Source organism: Pogoniulus pusillus, chromosome 13 (assembly GCF_015220805.1).
Source record: "Pogoniulus pusillus isolate bPogPus1 chromosome 13, bPogPus1.pri, whole genome shotgun sequence".
NCBI classification, from domain to species: domain Eukaryota; kingdom Metazoa; phylum Chordata; class Aves; order Piciformes; family Lybiidae; genus Pogoniulus; species Pogoniulus pusillus.
The window spans coordinates 5,070,952-5,095,251 of NC_087276.1; the positions used below are offsets into that span (position 1 = coordinate 5,070,952).

The following is a 24,300-nucleotide window of genomic DNA, read 5'->3' on the forward strand; positions in this document are numbered from 1 at the left end:
CAAAAATTGCTAATGTTTTGGGTTTGTGGTTTCAGGTGTTTTTAAAGCTACTTCTTAAAAAGAAATGGATCAATAATGGAGAACTAAAGAAAAACAGTGTAGATTTTATTCTTGAAACTCTTATTTGATTTCAGGAAGTACCAGATGATCTTGATGGAGCTCCCATTGAGGAAGAGCTTGACGGTGCGCCACTAGAAGATGTGGATGGAATTCCCATCGATGCTGCTCCCATTGATGATCTTGATGGAGTCCCAATTAAATCACTGGATGATGATCTGGATGGCATTCCTTGTATGAAATATTTCAACTTTACTCTCAGTTTGAATTTTCAGTTTTTGTTGATCCTTTTCTTATTTCCCAAGTAGTTTTTCCAAGTACAGAGAAGAATTAACACTGCATGGAGCTTTGCAGAATGTTGAATTGATTAATTAAATTTTGTCCTAGGAAGAATTAGTTTAAAAGCTACTTTTAGATTGTAATTGCTTCAGGCACACAGTGTCTTCTGATGTTGTGCACAGGAATTTCCAGGCTGTAATTTCTTTGCAAACAATATACCAGTAAAATATACTTCAGTATATTTAAACTTGGTTGTTGTATTGTATTTTCCTATTTAACCTTTTGAAGAGCATTAGAAATGATTTTTTTCTGTCTTTTTCCAACAGTGGATACAGCTGAAGACTCAAAAAAGAACGAGCCTATATTTAAAGTTGCCCCTTCAAAGTGGGAAGCAGTGGATGAATCAGAGCTGGAAGCTCAAGGTTAGTTTTCAAAGTATATATTGAACTGTGGTTTAGAGCCAGCTGACAGCTAAGTACTGTGCAGCTGCTTGCTCCCTTGCCACCCGCTTCTCCTGCCCCAGTGGGATGGGAAGGAGAATTGGGAGAAAAAGGCAAAGCCCTGTGGCTTGAGATGAGGATAGTTTAGTCAAGCAACATAAAAAGTGAAGAAACAGCAGCAATAACAATAATGGTAATGAAATGATACATAAAACTAATGGTTTACAATGCAGCTGCTCACCACATAGTCTGATACCCAGCCTGCCCAGCTCCCTCTCTACATACTGATTTTGTCAGTATGTTGTCCAGTATCCCTTTGGCTGGTCAGGTTTGACTGTGGGCTCTTCCCAGCTTCTTGTGAAATACCCTACCCTAGCAAATCCCACAGCATAAACACTTCCCAAAGTAAAGCTTAATGTCACTTAGCTATTTTCAGCTGATCTGTTGAAAAATGCTGATCTGATTTCTGATTTGATTTCTGTAGTAATCCAAGGAATTTTCAATTGTAACATCTGTTTTAGTTATAACAAGTGCAAAATATAGTGTATTCTGGGTTTGTTCCTCTGCTTCAATAAGGTACTGACCTTTAAAAATTATTTCCTGTTCAGAAGGAATAAATATAGAAGGAAAATCTGGGTATGTGATGGCAGTCTTTCTAAATATACTTGGCTGGTTTTGAAGGGTTTACTGAAACATGAGATGCAGCGTTAAGTGACTAGCTCTGTAAAGAGTATCTATTCTGATAACAGGCACTTTGAGAGCATTTCTGTGAAATAGTCTCTACTGAGTGCTAAATGCTGGTAAACTTTATCGTGTTGTAATTTGAATTTGTATTGTAAGTACTGATTTTCAGATCAAGTGATAGCTTTTCCTGTTAATTTTTTTTCTTTACCCTCTCTTCTAGCTGTTACTACTTCTAAGTGGGAGCTTTTTGATCAACATGAAGAATCTGAAGAAGAGGAAATTCAAAAGTAAATGTTTTTTTATTCTGATGGAGAAAATAATCTCTTTTTCTGCATCTGAGCATCTTAAGATTGAGTGTCTTTAGACGCTCCTATCCTATAAGATATAGCATACAGGATATCCTTACAGGATATAGGATAAGAGATCTTATAAGCTAAGGTTGAGTGTCTTTGGACACTCCTATCCTATAAGATATAATATACAGGATATCCTTACAGGATATAGGATAGGAGATCTTATAAGCTAAGGTTGAGTGTCTTTGGACACTCCTATCCTGTAAGATCTCCTATATCCTATAAGGATATCCTGTATCCTACAAGAGATCCTGCAAGCTAAGGTTGAGTGTCTTTGAGACATTCCTATCCTGTAAGATATCCTATAAGGATATCTTGTATCCTATAAGAGATCCTGTAAGCTAAAGTAGTCTGTCTTTGGAGACTTCTATCCTCTAAGATATCCTATATTCTATAAGGATATCCTGTATCCTATAAGAGATCCTGTAAGCTAAGGTTGAGTGTCTTTGGACACACCTGTAAGATCTCCTGTATCCTATAAGGATATCCTGTATCCTATAAGAGATCCTGTAAGCTAAGGTTGAGTGTCTTTGGACATTCCTATCCTGTAAGTTATCCTATAAGGATATCCTGTATCCTATAAGAGATCCTACAAGCTAAGGTTGAGTGTCTTTGGACACTCCTATCCTATAAGATACCTTCTCTGAGGATATTCTGTATGCTGTTATAGATCCTATAAGATACCTATGTACTAAAAGAGAATAACTGTTAAATTTTGAAAGCAGGGCAATAAGAAAATGGAGCAAAATCAGAATTTTGCTGCTTCATAGTCTTTTTTTTCCCCTAACACAATAAATTACCCCTTTTGGTAGAGTTGTTAAGTCAGCATCAGTTTAAAGATTAAGGTTAATAACTTAATGTCAAATAATAAGAGTAGTATTTTACATCTTGGAAATCTTCATGTCAGATATGTATGAATGTGTCTACACCTCTGCATTTTGCTCCCAGAACAGACACAGTGAATAATGTTTTGATGTATATATTTCTTTGGTTGCTGATAGACTCTATGCCATCTGCTGCTTTTCAGCAGTCCTTTTACTTTGTTCTTTAGGCCATTGAGAGCATCCCTTAGCAATGTTCCAAGCGCCTTACTGGGTTGCGTGTAGATCTGCAGCACTCTAGTGGCCAGCTTGGGAATATCACTTCAGATATCTGTCATGTCTCAGTTTTGTCTCTAAAAAGCAAAAGCATAGTAAAATTCTTTTTGTTCTTTCATAAAGGAACAATCAGAGCACTTAAAGAGTTTTTTGGGTTTTTTTGGGATAGTGGATTGGTTTTGTAGCTGAGTTAGGTAGGAACTTGATAACACTTAAGCTTCAAGAAGGCATCTGTGAATTATCTGAGTAATAAAAACTAATGATTTATTAAGATACTTGTCTCACAGATGGAGCCTCAAGCTATGCCAGGGGAAATTTAGGCTTGAGGTGAGGAGAAAGTTCTTCACTGAGAGAATCATTGGACACTGGAATGGGCTGCCCAGGGAGGTGGTGGAGTTGCCGTCCCTGGAGCTGTTCAAGGCAAGGTTGGACGTGGCACTTGGTGCCATGGTCTAGCCTTGAGAATTGTGGTAAAGGGTTGGACTTGATGATCTCTGAGGTCTCTTCCAACCTTGATGATACTGTGATACTGTTCTGTGGCTGCAGACTTTTATATAACAGTCTTACTTAACAGATTTTGAAAGCAGTAACTAATTACAGAAACTAAGCAGGAGAGACAGGTAACTGTCTTAAATATATTTATGTTAGTTTTATATGGTTTTCTTTAAAGCCAAGAAGAAGAAAGTGAAGATGAGGAAGATACACAGAGTTCCAAGTCAGAAGAACAGCACATATATTCCAATCCCATTAAAGAAGAAATGCCTGAATCCAAGTCCTCAGTCAAATATTCAGAAATGAGTGAAGAAAAGCGTGCCAAACTCCGAGAGATAGAGGTCAGTACATCGTGTTTTGTGTCACCCTTCTCTACCTTTCCAACCCTCCTGCCTCTTACAAGTTCTTTCTGTAAAATAGGGGTTTATTTTTACTGAAATTTTCTTTTTTTTAGTCCAGTGTATTTTTATAAAGGTACATTTGTTTACAGCCTACCCTTCTTTTGGCTGTTAAAACAACACAAGAAAAAAATGAATATTTACATCAAGGGATATTGCATGTTGAGAATTCCTTTTCTTTCTCAGTGTCCTTTTGTCAGTATTACTGATGACCTCAGATTACTTGGATTCCTCCATGTTTTCCTGCTTTTGGCAACTGGGAGTGCCTTTTGCATGTGGACTTAGTCCTGTGCCTTTCTTGTTCTCTCATGTCTCTTGCTTTGATGTATCCATTTTTTATTGCATTTTTAAGTTGCTCTCTTTGCTGTGTGTCGTGGGATTTTTAAAGATAGCGACAGAAATTAAACTCTCAAAGTGGAGAAGAAATACAGAATTATGTTTAGAGAGAAATACAGTGATAGATATTACAAAGCAATTACTGCATCCATGGCAAAACCCCTTGAATTTTTCCCCATCTCAAAAAAAAAATGTGGATCTACACTCCCCAGTGCTCCATTCCTCCCCACCCCCCAGATGCCTCTGCCATCCAAAGAGGCCTACTGTTTACATGTTCCTCCTTATAAATTGGCTCCCACCACACGGCAGGAGGAGGAGGAAAGGAGAGTGAACTGACCTTGCTGTGAGCTTATAACAAGATAGCAGAATTGTGGGATTGAATAACAATCTAGTCCCCAGAAGATTTTTAACCCTGTTGTCTCAACCTGGGACATTGTGTTAGCCATCAAATAAAATAGATCCAACTAAACCAAGTAGTCCTGAAAAAGGGGGATATTTGCTCCAAGCACAGATGTTAGCATAGCCATTAAGGTGGACTCACTGTCCCTGGAGGTGTTGAAGAAAAGCCTGGATGAGGCACTTAGTGCCATGGTCTGGTTGATTGGCTAGGGCTGGGTGATAGGTTGGACTGGATGATCTTGGAGGTTTTTTCCAACCTCCTTTATTCTATGATAAGTACAGTTTTCTTGTGTCTTCCTGCTGACTCGTGAGCTTGTGATGGATTGAAAAGGTAACTTGAATTCAGCATGAGCTTTGTCTAGCAGTGTAGCCTTTCAGTCATACAGTGCCATACAAAACCAGGTTTAAAATTGCTTGCAGCTTTCCAGTTTGTATTCAGTATTAAAGCCCTACTAAGTTGAGTACTGAAATTCTTACACCTTCTGGTCAGTGCATTAAAATGACATTAAGACACTGCAAAACTACTTCTTGCAGTTGTAGCATCTCCAAGTGACAGATGATAATTTGGGTGACATTTTGAAGGTAGAATTATGAGTGTCTACCTATTTATGTTATAATGTAGCAGCTGAAATTGGACATTAACAAACTCCCATAATACTCTTCTAAGATGTGCAAGCAATAATATTTTAACATGTTACAACTGTTGTTTCTCTCAGATACACTCGAGTTTAATAATTCAGGTTATTAAAATTAATGGACTATAACTAAGCACTTAGAAACCTCTTGCTTTGCATAGCATTTTGAAAGTTCATCATGCATAACCATTTGTGAGTGAGTTAATTCTGACATTGCAAAAAGCTAAATGGCATTTATGACTGACTTGACTTATAGTAGCAGCAGTTCAGAAGGAAGTACATAATGTCAGACTACTGATAAAGTACCAATGAAGCTAGTTTTCAGTTTGCTGTAATGATGATTGTAGCAGTTATGCAAAGGGCTTCTGTCAGACTGAGTATCTGTTTTATAGATGTTTCCTTGGCCGTTACTGAGGTTGATTAGGAAGTGATTTAATCATTGTCAGTTTTACACAAGCATGAGTGTTGTAAATTCTTTCATGAGAGCATCCCATCTGTAACAGTTTTAGTGGTAAATATTTGAGGTTTCCAAGTGCGTGTTGCCATCTTTGTTCTTTATAGTAATTAAATTACCATCTCTGATTCACACTTTTGAAATCACTAGAAGAGGGTAGGGTGTTTTTTTTTTTTCCTTAACACCTCAGACACTATAGAAGTACTTAAATTAAAAAACTTATCCTCAAGTTTCACAGGGAAGTAATCACTGTACTACTTCTAAAGCATTCACTCTCAAAAGTTCTTACCTACTATAGAATGGTTTGAGTTGGAAGAGACTTTTTACAGGTCATCTAGTCCAACCTCTGTACAATGAAAAAGGTAAAATATACTTCTTTATAGCTAGTTTGAATCTCCCCTCTTTTAAAACCATCACTCCTTGTTGTGTCACAACAGGTCTTAGTTAAAAAGACTACCTGCATCTTTCTGTTAGGCCCCTTGACCTGTTAAAAGGTTGCAAGAAGGTCCCCCAGAAGCCTTCTCCAGGCTGAACAATTTAATAATCTCAGCCTTTCTTCACAGGAGAGATGTTTAAGCCTTCTGACAGTTTCTCTGGACCTGCTCCAGCATGTCTAGATCCATCTTGTGCTTGAGCAGCTATATCCAAAGCATACATCCTGTTCTGGTTTCCAGGTCCTGTGTACTTTTGCCGAGAAACTCAAGTTTCATAGTTTGCATTCCTTGTTTCTCTGGGTTATGGTGCTTAGTGGGCAAAATACTCACTTTTGTGTATTTGCTCATCGAGTCATAGGAGCTATCTGAGGCTTGTGATCATAGATAGAGCAATATAACCCTTTGCTCTTTACAGTCTGTGGAGGCTTCAGTACCTAGAATCATAGAATCAACCAGGTTGGAAGAGACCTCCAAGATCATCTAGTCCAACCTATCACCCAGCCCTATCCAATCAACTAGACCATGGCACTAAGTGCCTCATCCAGTCTTTTCTTGAAGACCCCCAGGGACGGTGCCTCCACCACCTCCCTGGGCAGCCCATTCCAATGGGAAATCACTCTCTCTGTGAAGACCTTCTTCCTAATATCCAGCCTAGACTTACCCTGGCACAACTTGAGACTGTGTCCCCTTGTTCTATTGCTGGTTACCTGGGAGAAGAGGCCACCCCCCCCCCGGCTACAATGTCCCTTCAGGTAGTTGTAGACAGTAATAAGATCACCCCTGAGCCTCCTCTTCTCCAGGCTAAACAGGCCCAGCTCCCTCAACCTCTCCTCATAAGGTTTGTGTTTCAGGCCCCTCACCAGCTTTGTTGCCCTTCTCTGGACATGTTCCAGCACCTCAACATCTCTCTTGAATTGAGGGGCCCAGAACTGGACACAGTACTCAAGGTGTGGCCTGACCAGTGCTGAGTACAGGGGCAGAATAACCTCCCTTGTCCTACTGGCCACACTGTTCCTGATGCAGGCCAGGATGCCATTGGCTCTCTTGGCCACCTGGGCACACTGCTGCCTCATCTTCAGCTTACTGTCTATCAGTACCCCCAGGTCCCTTTCCTCCTGACTGCTACCTGGTTCATTTGTGGCCACTGCCAAACCGCAAAAGGATATCCAATTAGATAGCTCACTCATTGTGGCTTGCCTCTTGCTTGACTGATAGTTTCCTTGTTTATAGCAGTTGTTCCTTAGAAGATAATTACTCTTAATTTAGCAGCTTGTGGTCTATTTTAAGACTTTGGATCTCCTTCTGTTTTGCACAGAAACAAAAGTGTGGAACTGCTTAGCTTCAAGACACATGGCATCCTGTAAGGGTGGCTGAGCATGCCAGAAGTCTGTTATGGCTGAAGAGATACTTTTCATGTGCGCATCAATATCGCTGTCATCTGTTGTTGATAATATGATAGCTGCATAAATTCCACTGCTCATAGATTTGCTGGGGAAAGCAAGCTTTTGGAGAAATCTTTTGCTCTGCTTCTGGCAAAGTCTAGGAGGATGTTGCAGTTTTTCTTGGGGCAAGTCTGTTTAAGGATAAACAAAACATTCAACCTGCTTAGGTACTTTCTTGTCTTTGATCAGTCTAGATTTGAATGCAGTTTTGTATCAAGCAGAAATTCCTATCATTCATCAGCATCTGGTGATTAGTTTTCTAGTTAATCATAATATGTAGTATGCAGTTGATTTATGTCAAGTAAGTTGTGTTTGAGCCTGGCCATTTAAATTCTGAGGCTGTGAACTTCTGAAATAGCCTCAGGTTAACTGAGGACAGCTATGTATGGGCTCAGTATCAGCAGAAGATTAGAAAACCATGAACAGTTTTTGAAGCATGTAAGACAAACTGCTAAAGGTTAGCATTTCTTTATGTCTGGATTAGTTTAGCAAGCAAAGCTTCTTGATCAGATTCCTACTTTTCCTTCATTTCTGGTTACTGTGAGCTATAGCTCACGTTTCCTTGATTTCAAAATATGGTTAAACAGAGAAAGTGTCATAGCTTTGGCTAAAAATGTAAAGAAATGAAATCTTAGGAGAGTTTTATTCTGTGGACTTCGTTGGCATGTTTGAGATTTGATGTTTTATTTTGGCTGATGGTTTTATACATTTTTGAGTGTATGTAGTTTTTCTTTTTTGTTTGTTTGTTGTTTAATTATCTGGGTGATGGATTTGTGAAAACAAAGTAGAAGTCACCTGGCCATGACAGCCCAAGAAACCTTTTGGATCACCTAAGCCGCCTCTATCTTCCTTTGGTTCAGCAAATAATGGCCTTGGAGTTGGCATGATAGTAAAGAAAGCAGTCTTGAGTTCTTAGCAGAATAGGTGGTACAGGGTGACACTGACTGTGGTTCCAAGAGGTATTCCTGCTTTTGAAACTTGTACATTTGAAGGGAGAAAACAAAAACGCCCTTAGGGAAGGTGGAGTGGTGTGTGATGAATGAAAACGTCAGGTGTCATTGGCTGCTGACTATTTAACTGGCTGAATTGTAACCAAAAATTACAAGTGCTCAACCGTAGGTAAAGCATAGCCTATAAGTGAAGGAGATAAGCAGAACATTTGGCAGAAATTTGCTGTGGTTAATTTCTCTTTCTGTGGAAGAGGATCCTGTTCAAAGCAGTGCTGCTCTTGCCTGAATTTTACATTTCTTACCCTATTTGTTTTTCTGATTAGTTTGTTTTTGTAATGCTTTCTTATTTTGCTCAGTCAGTAATTGAAGGATTAGAATGTATGGTGTCTTCATATCCTGTCTGGCCTGATGCTTTTGGCAGGGGTTTGCTTTATTGATTTATTTCAAATGTACCTACTTCTTATTAGGGGATTGAGGACCTAGAGAGTAAGAATCCTTTCAGATAATCAAAACAGACACAGTGGCAAAGCCTTTCCTTGGTGTGTTTTCAGTGTAGAAGAGTTAACTGTTTCTCAAGAGGAAAGTATTTTTTTGTGTTCACTAAAAATAAAACCTCAAACATGGCAAAAATCTGCTCATATATAGGTCTGTGCAGATAGGCATTGAAACAGGAAATCCAGGAGAGGCAGAGCATAAATATTTGGAAGGGAGCTGACAAATACAAATGACTTACTACCAAGCTCCATCTCACTCCCTCAAAAAAAAAGAGACACCTCCTCATCAAAAAAAAAAGGAGGATTGTTTGTAAAAGGCTGTATCAGTGAGAATAAAGAATGGACAAACAGTAAGAGATGAGAGTGAAGTTTTATGATGTGAATCAACCTGCAGAAAGATTTTAGTGTATGTAGACCAAAAATCAACATGGAAAAAATCTGACCTTGGCTTAACTTTGTGACTTAATTGTAGATTACAATTGGCAGCACCAGGGAACTGAATTTTGTTGTTGAGCTTGATAACACATGAAAGAGTATTATGTTAGTAAAAATGACTTCTTTCAAATCAGCCACTCTTGACCTTAATTTGATTTCAATATTCAGAGTTAAACGGGGGAAAAGCAGTTTCCAAAGGAAAACTTGGAGGAGACAAGAAAAATCAAACAATATATTAAGATTCATTTAGTAGATGATCTCATTTTTAAAGAAAAAAATAGGTACTTGTTTAAGAAATGCAAGGGTCAGTGTTGTAATGATGTATTTATTAGGATAAGAAAAACCAATCCTTTATTTTAGTTCTTAACATGTTTGTAAAAACCTGCAGGTGCCTGCAGACAAGTAAGTGGTTTTGTTGTTTTGATCCAGTTTAGATTAAGTTAGTCTGTCTCTTTGTGCACAAACTTCTATAGGAAGAATGTAGAACACTGCTTCTAAATCATGGAAATTTCATTTTCAGCCACCTGCCTAACTGGACAATAATCAGCCCAATAACCTAATGGTCAGTATTATTTTCACAGCTTAAGGTAATGAAGTTTCAGGATGAGTTAGAGTCTGGAAAAAGACCCAAGAAACCAGGCCAGAGTTTTCAGGAACAGGTTGAACACTATAGAGACAAGCTGCTCCAGAGGGTAAGAAATGTTCTTTATGTTTGGTTGTGATTCTGTGATAGGCTTGTATTGAATTCAACAAACGTAAGGTGGCATTAAGTGTAACAAGGTTCTGGTTAAAATTATGCTGTCATGTCAAACTGCATGTCTTAAGTTCAAGTGCTTTCTACAGAATAATTAAAATCTTTGTGTTAAAGCAATGTAAGACATGACACTCTACGGATGGATATTAGCAGACTCTCTTGAAGCCTCAAAGAGGTCACTTCTGGATCACACAGAAGCGTTTGCTTACATAAAGCATACTGCTAAGTGTGGGAAAGGAAAGGGAGAACTGTCAGTTGAAGATATGCATCACATTTTTCATTTTGCTTTTAGTAATTGATCCATTGTGCTAAAGCTTCCAACATAGGTGCTTATGATTCTCCAATGTCTTAAGATTGCCTGGATAATTCCAGCTCATACTGTCACCCAAAAGTGAATAATTCTGTATCATTGCCCTTTTGTAATAGATCTGTCTGGACTGTGTAGTCAAAGTGGCTTTAAAAAATAGCATCATATGTGTGGTGTCATGTCGTTTTGAATCTTTGAAACCTAACAAAAGGATGAGGAATTTGTTTGGGCACTGCCTTGACAGAGAGAGAGAGGAAGGAACAGTTGTTTCTCTAATGTGTTTTCACACTGACAGATTAATGATCAAATTAGGTACCCATGCAGTTCTTGGAAGCTAAATACAAATAGGTAGATTTGACCAGGCATTTGTCCCTTGTGCTTTTCATTATTTGATACTCTGCATTTGACTAATTCAGTGAAGTAATTTTGCACAGTACTTCTGAGAAAGAGATTTCTAAAATTAAAGCTGATCCCTGAAGGAGATTTAGATATTTGGAGATGGATGTTAGCAATTAAGACTTTTAAATGTAGGTCAGAGTTTTCTGTCATTGGACAAATGTGTAATTTGTATGATAAGCACAGAATGTTTAGTTAGTACCTTAAAAAAACACCCCAGAAATCTTAATTCCATACAGTATCTTTTTTTAGATACTGTATGTTGGAACTAGTTCAACCAACTTGGAATATTTAATGGTTTAGTAACTGTATCACTTTCAATGATGAATCTAATAGTTAAGAAATATTAAATTATAACAGATGATTAAAACAATAATGAACCTGTTGTTAAGGGAATAAAAATAATATCTTTTGCTTTAATTCCATAATTAAGTTAGTCTGTATAATAATGATGTAATACTGGCTCTGGTTGCATTTCCCACAGACTTGGTGCCAGGTCATAGTTCTTGGGTTTTTTTTGTCTAATTTATATCAAATAAGCTTTCCAGGAGTAATTTTCATAGTACTATTGGTATTTCTAAGAGAACAGGAACTTACAGTTACTTAAAAGTACTGTTTATTCCTATTTATTAAGACAGAATTATCAATAATGCTATCAACTGAGCTAGGCACATCTTAAGAGGCCATTGATTTCAGTGGAATTTTAGCAGTAGTTTGCAATACTCAGGGACACTAAAACTTTACTGCTAAGTCTTCCATGTAAAGAAAATGTGAGACTAGATTAGTATAGCTGTCTTGCTGTTTCCTATCCCCTCCCTCCTTCTTGTTGCCCTCTTTTCCTTCCTGTCATTCAGCTAAATCACCTATTCCTTGTCTTCTTTATGGAGTGTGCATAAACACACGCATTTTTGTTTTTCACCGTGGGAAGAACTCTGTGTCAGTACTGAAAGAAGCATATCTCTGCACTCAGACTTCCCTGATAGTTTAGGTTCATTTTTGTATAACAGATTTTCTGTTTCACAGACAAATGAGGTGTACTCAGGGTATCTATTTTCTTAAAAGTGTTCCTGGTGGCATACAGAAATGGACCCTATTTGTGGGTTGTTTTCTGTTGTTTCAGAGTAGATGTTGTTGTAGACTCCTGTTTTACCTTGTAGTTAAGAGATTTTTTTTTCCAATGTTCAGTCTGGACTAATGAAGGTGAATGCACATGTTTTAACTTCCTGGTATTTCATGTTTAATTGAGTTTAGAAGATCCGTTAGAGCTGAAATGCTTCCCTGAAATGTGTAAAATTTAAGACTGTTAGTTTCAAACTAAATATTCAGACTTCATCACATAGTGTGACATCTTCTATGTTTTTGCCAGTGTTTGTGTTACAGGAAAGACTTCTATGTACAAAGCAGTAGTAGAGATCTGAAAAACAAGTATGGTGTGCACATTGGTTCCCTTCCCAGTTGATTTGTTGTATTCCTCCAGTGCTCACTGCTTTTAGGCTGTTTGTGATTTGTTTTAGCTAATAGTCACACTTCTAATGCTTCTAATCATTTAGGAAAAAGAAAAAGAGATGGAAAGAGAACGGGACAGAGACAAAAAGGACAAGGAAAAATCTGAAACCAGGTCCAAAGATAAGAAGGAAAAGGAGGAATGTACACCAACAAGAAAAGAGAGGTATGTGGATGGGAGGAAAAACCTTACAGTCAGTATCTTTTGTATAGAGTAGCAGCCTTGAGATTATGTTCTATCATCTATGTTATTTTCAAACAAACCCACCCAAACAGGAAAACCCCACCTAACAACAAAAGAAATGTGTTTTAGATGTTAAAACATGCCTCCAAATGGTAAAAGACTTGTCACTTTAACCCTGCCTCAGGTGATGTGCCCTTCTAATTAGAATCCCCTTTTAGCTCGTTTAGGTCCTGAGGAAATACAGTAAAATAACAACCAGCTGTAAACAGGGCATAATTAAATGGTTTTCACCAGTGAATTAACTGCAGTGTATTAGTCAGAAACCCATGCTGAAGTCATACCAGAGAGTATTTGTGGTGACTCAGAAGGGTTGGACTTGATGATCTATGAGGTCTCTTCCAACCTTGGTGATACCGTGAAATGTTATTCATCTTACAGCTAGTTTTAGGGTAGTGGATTTGTGATCTTCTAATACCATGTAGCCAAACTTTTCCGTGGCATTAAGCGTAGATGTGATACAATGCCTTGCTTTTCAGGAAACTGTGACAAAATGTTTTCACACTGCACCAAACAAAGATGAGTCACAGGCCTCACTATTTTTTGTTCCTAGAGAAAATCTGGTGCACGCTCTAAACTTAGTTATGAAAGAAAAAGGCACTATTTTGTAACAACTTAAAAGGCTCTAACATTACACTGAACAAAAGAAAACAATTACAGGAAGAAATCCTTTTTTTTTTGGATACACATTTTCCCTTCTCTGTGTGTCTCTGCACGGGTGTGTAACTGTGCTTGCTTTCTTGCCAAAGGAAAAGACGACACAGTGGTTCCCCCAGCCCCTCTCGCAGCAGTGGCAGCAGAAGAGCGAAATCTCCGTCACCAAAGTCGGAACGCTCCGAGCGCTCCCACAAAGAGAGTTCCCGATCTCGGTCATCACATAAAGATTCTCCCAGAGATGCTAGCAAGAAAGCCAAAAGGTAGGTTGATTTTTCCTCTCTTGCAGATTGTAGGAAAGTTAAACCCATGGGTGTGTTTTCATTGGATTTTTTGTTTGTGTGATTTTTAGCAAAGCACGTTTGATAGACAAGGGTTTTGCATCATGATGGACTGTATCACATCTTCCTGGATAGTATCTTTGCAGGTGTGGTGTTTGAAATGTGTACAGCCTTGATAGCTCAAGACTCTTCACTTCTGTGTTCTTCTTTACCTGCTTACTGATAACTTTGAGAAATGCTGCTGTAAACCAAAGCACTTTGCTGCTTTACTTTGTCTTTTCAAAGGGCAAATCTTTTGTAATCCCTAGAACTTAGAATTATAGTGCTTACATGAGACTCCTCTCCTGTGGTTTGGTTTGGAAATGACAAAACAATCAAACAAAAAAGTCTAGATTGGATACTGCTTATGGGTTCTGAAATTGCTATTTCCTAATCTCCAGACTGACACAAATATTTGGTTATAGTTAATATCAAACTTGGGCTGAGATTTTATGATCGTATCGATGCTTTTGTAGCTCAAATCTTTTAAAGTTCAGGCTTTCATTTTTTTAAAAGGTATAGAATACTTTGAGGCCTTGAGCAACTTGTTCTAGTGGGAGGTGTCCCTGCCTATGGCAGGAGGTTGGAACTGGATAATCCTTGAGGTCCCTTCCAACCTAAACTGTTCTATGATTCTGTTCTATGATACAAGATTCTTCAGACAGTCAGATTCTTGTGCTATATTATGACTTCAGATAAAAGTAAAAAAGTATTTGAGACATGGTTGATTGGGTTTTTTTAGGGTTAATGTGATGGTCATTCAGTTTAGATGATAGCAGAGTAATGTATTAACAGAATCACAGAATCATAGAATCAACCAGGTTGGAAGAGACCTCCAAGATCATACAGTCCAACCTATTCCCCAGCCCTATCCAGTCAATCAGACCATGGCACTAAGTGCCTCATCCAGTCTTTTCGTGAAGACCTCCAGGGATGGTGCCTCCACCACCTCCCTGGGCAGCCCATTCCAATGGGAATCACAGAATATTAGAATCACAGAATATTAGAGGTTGGAAGGGGTCAGTTAGGAGGAAGTTCTTCACAGAGAGACTAATTGACATGGGAATGGGCTGCCCAGGGAGCTGGTGCAGTTGCCATCCCTGGAGGTGTTCAAGTAAAGCCTGGATGGGGCACTTAGTGCCATGGTCTAATTGCTTGGACAGGGCTGGGTGCTAGGTTGGACTGGATGATCTTGGATGTCTCGTCCAACCTGGCTGATTCTGTGATTCTATGATTCCAGAGATCAAGTCCAGCCCCCCTGACAAAAGCTGGGATCACCTAGGGTAATCTGAACAGCAATTAGGTGTGGGCTTGATGACAAAGTTTTTTCAGCATCTGTTGTTTTTTTGTGGGGTTAAACATGTTTGATAAGAAACAATAAGGTTTCATCCTAACAGAATTCAACATAATTTTTCATTTTTTGTCTGTGTAGATAGAGGCTGCTGCTAATACAAGGGCTGGGGTGGTTGAGGCACATGTGGAATGTTGTGAATTCCTTGTGTTGGTTTCAGAGGGATGTGAATTAAAATTGGTTTTCTTGTAGATGGTGAGCACTAAAGACCAAAGTATATTAACAACCTTATCCCTCAAAATTGATTTTTCTCTTAAAAGCAAGATATTGCTCTGTTGCTTCCTCTTACTAGGGAAAACTCTTTCCTACTTTGTTTAGTTCTCTAAATGAATGTCAAGTAAGTACTGAAAAAGTTGATACTATCAATTAGTATTTGACCTGGTTTTATTTTTTGAAGGTCACCATCTGGCTCCAGGACACCCAAAAGATCAAGAAGATCACGATCCAGATCCCCTAAAAAGTCAGGGAAAAAGTCCAGGTCTCAGTCCCGTTCTCCTCACAGATCTCACAAGAAGTCAAAGAAAAGCAAACACTGACAACGTTGCTGTTTTTTATGATGCTGTCACTTACTGGAAATGCGGTTTTGTTTTTGTGCCTGAACAGTCTGTTAAAACAAACCAACCAACAAAACAAAAAAGCATTCCTGATTTTTTAATTTTGATTTAATATTTTTTTTGGTGAATGCACGTGTATACTCCTGAGTATCAGCATCTGTAGACCTGTCCTTGTTTTATATTGTACAAAATACCTTCGTTGTGACTATTGCCCAAATGAAACACTTGTTTTTTTTTTGTGTTTAGGAGTTTTCATCAGAAATGTGTGTAACTGATCTGCTGGCAGTAGTGATATTTTGTTTTAGGATGTTGTGACATAGCAGAAATAACTCAAATGTTCCCCCTTTTTTGTAGCTTGACGAATTAGATTTCAAATAAAATCTGAACAGAAAATTAAGGTGGTGTTTTCTTGCCCCATTTTGGTGATACAGATCTCTAGAGGAATTCATAGTTTGTTTGGAGGTACTGTGTATTTCAGACATACTGTGCTCTTAGATCTTTCAGTATAGACACAGCTTTGTTCCTCTTCTCACTTGTTTCACTCTCCAGAGACACCTTTTGAATCCAGTGGGTAGATTTTCTTTCCTACCATGATACCTAACTGTAAGAGCAGTGGAAGAAGTGTGGTGCCTGCCACGATAAGCTTTGCAAGTGAAGCTTTGCTTTGTGTTTCACCATTCTCATTGCAAGGAATATTTGTGACACCCAATATTTTGCTCAGCTTAAGAAAAGGAGTCTCTGCACAGATGCATCATGTGTATGTTTCAAATATATATGATGTATCTCACATATATATATATATATATATGATGTATCTCATATATATATATGATGTATCTCACATATATATATGTATATGATGTATCTCATATATATATGATGTATCTCATATATATATGATGTATCTCATATGATGTATCTCATATATATATGATGTATCTCATATATATGAGATGTGTATCATGTGTATATATATGAGATGTATCTCACATATATATATGATGATGTGTCTCATATATATGATGTATCTCATATATATATGAGATGTGTATCATGTATATATGAGATGTCTCATATATATATGATGATGTATCTTATATATATGATGTATCTCATATATATATTCATCTGTATATATATGATGCATCATCTAGATCTAGATATATGATGTATCATGTATATATGATGTATCTCATATATGTATGATGCATCATAGATATGATGCATCATCTAGATATAAATATATGATATATATATAGGTATATGATGTATCATATATATAGATATATGTGATGCATCATATATATGTATATAGATAGATAGGTATGATGCATCAGTAACAAGCCATATCCATGGCAGGCATGGAGAATAATAAAAGGGCAGCAAGCCTGAAGCCCTGTGACTCCTTTGTTCAGTCTAGGCACAGTAAGTGCAACCTACAGCACACTACTGGTTTGTAAAGTTGACTTTTACTCCAAAAGAACAGACTTTATTTTATTAAGTTTATTCCTCTGGTGTGGATCTTCAAAGTGTGTGGGGGGGAAAATATTACCTATTTTATTTATTACTATTTTGGAATCAAGAAGCTGTTAATGTTAGGCTCTCCCTTAACCTGTTCTTTGTGTTAGGCATTAATGTGGCTATAAAACCCTTGCCAGTGTTCTCATGCAGCCTTTCTGTTGGGGCAGAGGGATGAGAAATAAGCAGGGATTCAATGTTTATACTTGGAGGCACGGGGAGATTGTAATAAAAATTTCAAAGGGCCTATTGCAAATTGTTTCTAAACTCAAGAGCTGTACTTAAATACATGCACAGAGTGGCCTGCTGTGACACTTGTGTATCTGCAGGTTTTACATTGTTAGCAGTTTGTAAATGTGCTGGGGGAAATCTCCTGTTGTACGTGTATATAGCCGGAGAGGGAACACTTTCAGAACAGGATCTAAAAAGGTCTTTGGAGAAATGTGCATATTTAATTAAAAACAAACAAACAAACAAATGTGCTGGTTTTTTCCTGATGGGAGACTTTGGTATGAGATTATACATGAATTGTTGCAAATGTGAGAATTAAGTGGAAAATGCCCTTTGCTAATGAGAACTGAGAGGTGAGCTGGAACACTGAAAGCACAGAGAATGCATGTGTACTGTAAAGAGTTCCTAGTGTGGGCGTTGAGTATCACAGTGTCACCAAGGTTGGAAGAGACCTCATAGATCATCAAGTCCAACCCTTTACCACAGAGCTCAAGGCCAGACCATGGCACCAAGTGCCACATCCAATCCTGCCTTGAACAGCCTCAGGGACGGCGACTCCACCACCTCCCCGGGCAGCCCATTCCAGTGTCCAATGACTCTCTCAGGGAAGAACTTTCTCCTCACCTCCAGCCTAAATTTCCCCTGGCGCAGCCTGAGGCTGTGTCCTTGTTCTGGTGCTGGCCACCTGAGAGAAGAGAGCAACCTCCTCCCTGGCTACAACCTCCCCTCAGGTAGTTGTAGACAGCAATAAGGTCACCCCTGAGTAGATGCATTGAGAATGAGAAAATAATGCACCTTATATCTGTTTATATTACATTGTAAAGAATCTGGTTTAGAAATATGCAGAGTTTTTTATTTTACTTTCTGTCCCTGTAACAAAAGGTGTTTCAGATGTACAGATTTTGGTAGCTAAACTATTAGAAACTAAAGGGGTTTGTTTCATTTTTGTTTTAAATGCTGTGTATTCACACCTGGCACAGACTAGATAGGGTTTTTTTAGAGCAAAATGGAGCTCATGAGTTTGGAACAGGGAGAATCCAGACTCAGAACAGGAAGATGCCTTCCTCTGTGATCTGTGCTAGATTGTGTGGTCCTGCTCTGTTACGGGGGTGGGACTCGATGGTCTGCTGGATCTGCTGGAGAGGGTCCAGCGGAGGGCTAGGAGGATGATGAGGGGACTGGAGGGCATGGCTGATGAGGAGAGGCTGAGGGACCTGGGGCTGCTTAGTCTGGAGAAGAGAAGACTGAGAGGGGATTTGATAAATGTTTATAAATATCTGAGGGCTGGCCAAGAGGCAGAGGGACAGGCTCTGCTCACTGCTCCCTGTGATAGGACAAGGAGCAATGGGTGTAAATGCAGCAAAAGAGTTCTGCCTTAACACAAGGGGGAACTCCTTTACTGTAAGGGTCCCAGAGCACTGGCACAGGCTGCCCAGAGAGGTTTTGGGGTCTCCTTCTCTGGAGCCTGTCAAGGCCTGTCTGGATGTGTTCCTCTGTGATCTGTGTTAGATAGCATTGTCCTGCTCTGGCAGGGGGGTTGGACTGGATGATCTCCTTGGCTCCCTTCCAACCCCTGACATCCTGTGAGCCTGTGAAGATCCTCACTTGAGATACGAGTAACTTCTTTAGAACTATTACTGTTGTCTAGTATAGCTGTTTACAAATGCAAGAGTGATAAATGAAATGGTTTAGGTAAAGAACAACTAAGGATGATATCAGAGGTAAATATTTATGCTTCAGTGCTTATGTTCATCCAAAGCAGAGAAGCTGAATATAGGAGTTGTGCTGCTAACTCTCCTGCAGCTTGCTGTAACAGCTGGTAAGGCCCATCTTGGTGTGGAGTAATGTTAGAGATGGAGCATGCATGGTTTATTCCCACACCCATTCTAGAGACTGTCCTGCAGGTATGTTTTGGTGAAACCAACCAAGCACTCTGTAGGGTGTTCAGATATTTATGTGGAGCCTTCTAGGTACGGAGTTGCAAATTGATCCCTTTTTTTTACTGAACCAATCTGGACCCAATCTTGGTAAGACTCAGGCTCACGCTGAGCTTGCAGGCTTTCTCAGTGGAGAGGAGCTGTTTGGCTGCAGAGAGTAACCTTCCAGCAGTGAAAACATTTCCTCAGCAGAGTTACACAAGGGTTGATAGCTGAACTGCTTTTGTAAAGTCCTCTGACTTCCTTTGGCCTCTCTGCACACCAGCTGCATATACCCTTTGTGATACTGTTTGAGGAAGAATGGGTGTCCTAAAGTCAATGTCAGGCTATTTGGGCACACTGCATGTGCTCTGCCCCTACCTCCCCCTCTGAGGTTTTTGAAGTGTAAAAATAAACCACCACTTGTGAACAGGGCTAACAAATGCTGCTTTCCAAAGCATATGTTTAGCAATGCAGCTGTTGCTTTCACCTGACCCAGTGACACCAGATGTGCTCCTGCTTTCTGCCTTTACAAATCACCTTCTCTCCTAACAGAGTGTGAATCATAGAATCATAGAATCAACCAGGTTGGAAGAGACCTCCAAGATCATCCAGTCCAACCTAGCACCCAGCCCTAGACAGTCAACCAGACCATGGCACTAAGTGCCTCAGCCAGTCTTTTCTTGAAGACCCCCAGGGACGGTGCCTCCACCACCTCCCTGGGCAGCCCATTCCAATGCCAATCACTCTCTCTGGGAAGAACTTCTTCCTAACATCCAGCCTAGACCTCCCCTGGCACAACTTGAGACTGTGTCCCCTTGTTTTATTGCTGGGTGCCTGGGAGAAGAGGCCACCCCCCACCTGGCTACAATGTCCCTTCAGGTAGTTGTAGACAGTAATAAGATCACCCCTGAGCCTCCTCTTCTCCAGGCTAAACAGGCCCAGCTCCCTCAGCCTCTCCTCATAGGATTTGTGCTCCAGGCCCCTCACCAGCTTTGTTGCCCTTCTCTGGGCATGTTCCAGCACCTCAACATCTTTCTTGAATTGAGAGGCCCAGAACTGGACACAGCACTCAAGGTGTGGCCTGACCAGTGCTGAGTACAGGGGCAGAATAACCTCCCTTGTCCTATTGGCCACACTGCTCCTGATGCAGGCCAGGATGCCATTGGCTCTCTTGACCACTGCTGATCATTGGATTCCTTGTGGTGTTTTTTTTCTGCACACAAAGCTACTATGCTTTTTCACTTAGGAATTTAGGATTATCCCTCCCCCATTGGGCTTTCAAATTTGTACTGCTTTCATTTAAGAAAATCTCTGGGGCAGAGAGGTGAAAATGTGGAAAGTTGTATCAGGCCTCCCCTATGACACAAGCAATGCCTGAGACATCTTAAAGTACAAAGCACTAAAATGGGAAATGATTTTTTTTCTTTAGGGGGTTCTAGGAGATGAATTAGCATTTGGGCTGTGTTCTTGGTATATTGGAAGAAAAATTCTGCTGTCTTTGAAGGTAAGAGGAGGGTTTCTTGAAGGGGGTTGTGTAACATGAACTACAATCTTGGGGAAAAGCAAAATCAGCAAAAGAAAAAAGGCAAATTGCTTCAGGACATCTTTGATTGCTTCAGAAAGTTGGGTTTGCCTTTACAGTCCTTCACTAGAATGAATGCTTTTAACTGAAAACTAGAAGCATTATTATATCTCTGCAGCTGGAGTCAAGTCTGAACTTCATCTCTGGTTTCAGATGGCTGCTGGTGGATAGTAGGCTGAAGATGAGGCAGCAGTGTGCACAGGTGGCCAAGAGAGCCAATGGCATCCTGGGCTGGCTCAGGAACAGTGTGGCCAGTAGGACAAGGGAGGTTATTCTGCCCCTGTGCTCAGCACTGCTCAGGCCACACCTTGAGTGCTGTGTCCAGTTCTGGGCTCCTCAATTCAAGAGAGATGTTGAGGTGCTGGAAGGTGTCCAGAGAAGGGCAGCAAGGCTGGTGAGGGGCCTGGAGCTGGGGGTGTTTAGCCTGGAGAAGAGGAGGCTCAGGGCAGAGCTCATTGCTGTCTACAACTACCTGAAGGGAGGCTGTAGCCAGGTGGGGTTGGTCTCTTCTGCCAGGCAAGCAGCAACAGAAGAAGGGGACACAGTCTCAAGTTGTGGCACGGGAGGTCTAGGCTGGATGTTAGGAGGAAATTGTTGGCAGAGTGATTGGCATTGGAATGGGCTGCCCAGGGAGGTGGTGGAGTCGCTGTCCCTGGAGGTGTTGAAGCAAAGCCTGGATGAGGCACTTAGTGCCATGGTCTGGTTGATTGTCTAGGGCTGGGTGCTAGGTTGGCCTGGATGATCTTGGAGGTCTCTTCCAACCTGGCTGATTCTATGGTGACCAAGAAGGAACTGTAGTGCAAAGCATGCATTTAAGAGGAGAGATGCACTGACCAGCTGTAGAGATGTAGGGGTTCCTGGACACTGCAAAGCACGGAGGTGCAGCATGCTAAGACAGTAGTTAACCCAGGCTCATGGATTTGGTTGTAGACAGTTTAGAGATAACTCTAATGTGTGTGGCTGTGGCAGCTGTTAGGGGTGACCTGCCTGTTGGTTTAAGGTACACAGTGATAAGGGCAAAATCTCTTAATTTCCTTTAGGTTATAAACCAGTTACACAACAGATGAAAGAAGACTTTTCATTTTAATAAAAGTCAAATAGAGACTGGACTACACTGCAGTGTCCTCAGGACATTCATAAGTTCTGGAATTCTTTTAGCTGAACAAATGGGAATGCATAAATATTTATTGAAATTAGCTTAGGTGGAAATGTCATCTGTGCAGCTGGAGGTGAATGTAAAGGAGAAACTGGGGAGGTTGGGTAGGAGAACAGCTTGCTACAGACAGATTGTCCACTTTGCTCTGTGTTTCTGATTTATGACTAGCTGATTTAATTTTGGGCCATGCCAGCTGCCTCTGCGGCACAGCTTCTGTATGCACTGCTCAGGAAGAAAATCCAGGAGACAATGAGTCAGGAAGTGTTCCTGTAAGAATCAAACCTATTGCAGCCCCATTGCAAAAGTGAAAGGATGTTAGGGGGAGAATCTTTAGCCTGGAGAAGAGGAGGCTCAGGGGAGACCTTATTGCTGTCTACAACTACCTGAGGGGTGGTTGTGGCCAGGAGGAGGTTGCCAGCACCAGAACGAGAGGACACAGCCTCAGGCTGCGCCAGGGGAGATTTAGGCTGGAGGTGAGGAGAAAGTTCTTCCCTGAGAGAGTCATTGGATACTGGAATGGGCTGCCCGGGGAGGTGGTGGAGTCGCCGTCCCTGGGGCACTTCAAGGCAAGGTTGGACGTGGCACTTGGTGCCATGGTCTGGCCTTGAGCCCTGTGGTAAAGGGTTGGACTTGATGATCTGTGAGGTCTCTTCCAACCCTGATGATATTGTGATACTGTGATACTGTGATCTTGGAGAATTCTGGCTGTGTCACTGAGGGAAGGAAGAAGTTACAGAATCAAACAGGTTGGAAGAGACCTCCAAGATCATCCAGTCCAACCTAGCACCCAGCCCTAGACAATCAACCAGACCATGGCACTAAGTGCCTCAGCCAGGCTTGAACACCTCCAGGGACAGCGACTCCACCACCTCCCCGGGCAGCCCATTCCAGTGTCCAATGACTCTCTCAGGGAAGAACTTTCTCCTCACCTCCAGCCTAAATTTCCCCTGGCACAGCCTGAGGCTGTGTCCTCTTGTTCTGGTGCTGGCCACCTGAGAGAAGAGAGCAACCTCCTCCTGGCCACAACCTCCCCTCAGGTAGTTGCAGACAGCAATAAGGTCACCCCTGAGCCTCCTCTTCTCCAGGCTAACCAATCCCAGCTCCCTCAGCCTCTCCTCGTAGGGCTGTGCTCAAGGCCTCTCCCCAGCCTCGTTGCCCTTCTCTGGACACGCTCAAGCATCTCAATGTCCCTCCTAAACTGGGGGGCCCAGAACTGAACACAGGACTCAAGATGTGGTCTAAGCAGTGCAGAGTACAGGGGCAGAATGACCTCCCTGCTCCTGCTGGCCACACCATTCCTGATGCAGGCCAGGATGCCACTGGCTCTCTTGGCCACCTGGGCACACTGCTGTGTTAGTTTTCAAACCATCACCAGAGCCTGAAACAGTTTGTAGTACTTTGGATGTGCAGATGATTACAAACAAAAAACCAGGCAAGCAAAGCCCCTGAATGAACACACAAACAAAACCAGCCCAGCAAACCCCACACACTGCACACCAAACGAATCCAAACTTGACATGAATAAAAAGTTGGCTGCAGAAATATTTCCCATATAAACTCTTTAAGTATTCATTGATACTGAGTTACTTGAAGCGATAACTTGACTACCAGGTCTGAAACTTGTTCTGGGAGGAGAGAATATTGCAGCTGTGCTGAACTGGGTTGATTTCAGCTGGGTTCTGCCTGGCTGCTTGAGCCCAGCTGCACAGAATAAATACATGTGTCACTCTGCTTCTGAAAAACAAGATTCTGGTTTGCAACATGTAGGGTGAATCACAGAGCTGCTCAGACCCAAGGGCAGGGTCTAGAGCACCTCTGCTATAAGGACAGGCTATGAGAGTTTGGGCTCTATAGCCTGCAGAAGAGAAGGCTTTGAGGAGACCTTATAGTGCCCTTCCAGTATCTGAAGGGGACCTACAGGAAGGCTGGGGAGGGACTGCTGACAAGGTCTTGTAATGACAGGACAAGGAGTAATGAGTTTAAACTGGCAGAGGGGAGATTCAAACTAGATGTTAGGAAAGGGTTCTTTGCAGTGAGGGTGGTGAGACACTGGCACAGGTTGCCCAGGGAGGTTGTGCTGCACAGAAGCACCCAATGTGATCAAAGATCACATTGGGTGCTTCTGTGCTCCACAACCTCCCTGGAGGTGTTCAAGGCCAGGTTGGATGAGGCCTTGAGTGAGCTGTTCTAGTGGAAGGTGGGAGGTTGGAACTGGCTGAGCATTGAGGTCCCTTCCAACCTTAAACCATTCTGTGTTTTCCTAGACAGAGGCAGAGCAGTGTAAGGAATGCAGTGCTCCTCCATTCACTGATTCAGAGAAACACAACCACCGTGTAACAGCAGGGAGGGTGCAGAACCCAGTTACAGCTTGTAGTATTTGCCTTTACTGATCAGTCTTGCCATCCCCTATGTTATACTTGCAGTTCATGTTTGCT

General features: G+C 41.0%; 1 protein-coding gene across 2 annotated transcripts in view; it reads left to right on the forward strand.

Annotated features, from left to right (window-relative positions):
• Positions 1-15,856, forward strand: part of U2SURP (U2 snRNP associated SURP domain containing) — a 50,682-nt gene extending 34,826 nt beyond the window's left edge. For both annotated transcript variants that reach the window (XM_064152828.1, XM_064152829.1), the window contains 8 exons: positions 135-291; positions 663-758; positions 1,681-1,747; positions 3,581-3,743; positions 9,961-10,071; positions 12,387-12,505; positions 13,330-13,497; positions 15,303-15,856. In XM_064152828.1, the coding sequence (XP_064008898.1) occupies positions 135-291; positions 663-758; positions 1,681-1,747; positions 3,581-3,743; positions 9,961-10,071; positions 12,387-12,505; positions 13,330-13,497; positions 15,303-15,441 (1,020 nt within the window). In that variant the 3' untranslated portion in view covers positions 15,442-15,856. The remainder of the gene's footprint in view (positions 1-134; positions 292-662; positions 759-1,680; positions 1,748-3,580; positions 3,744-9,960; positions 10,072-12,386; positions 12,506-13,329; positions 13,498-15,302) is intronic.
• Positions 15,857-24,300: the final 8,444 nt, after the last annotated feature.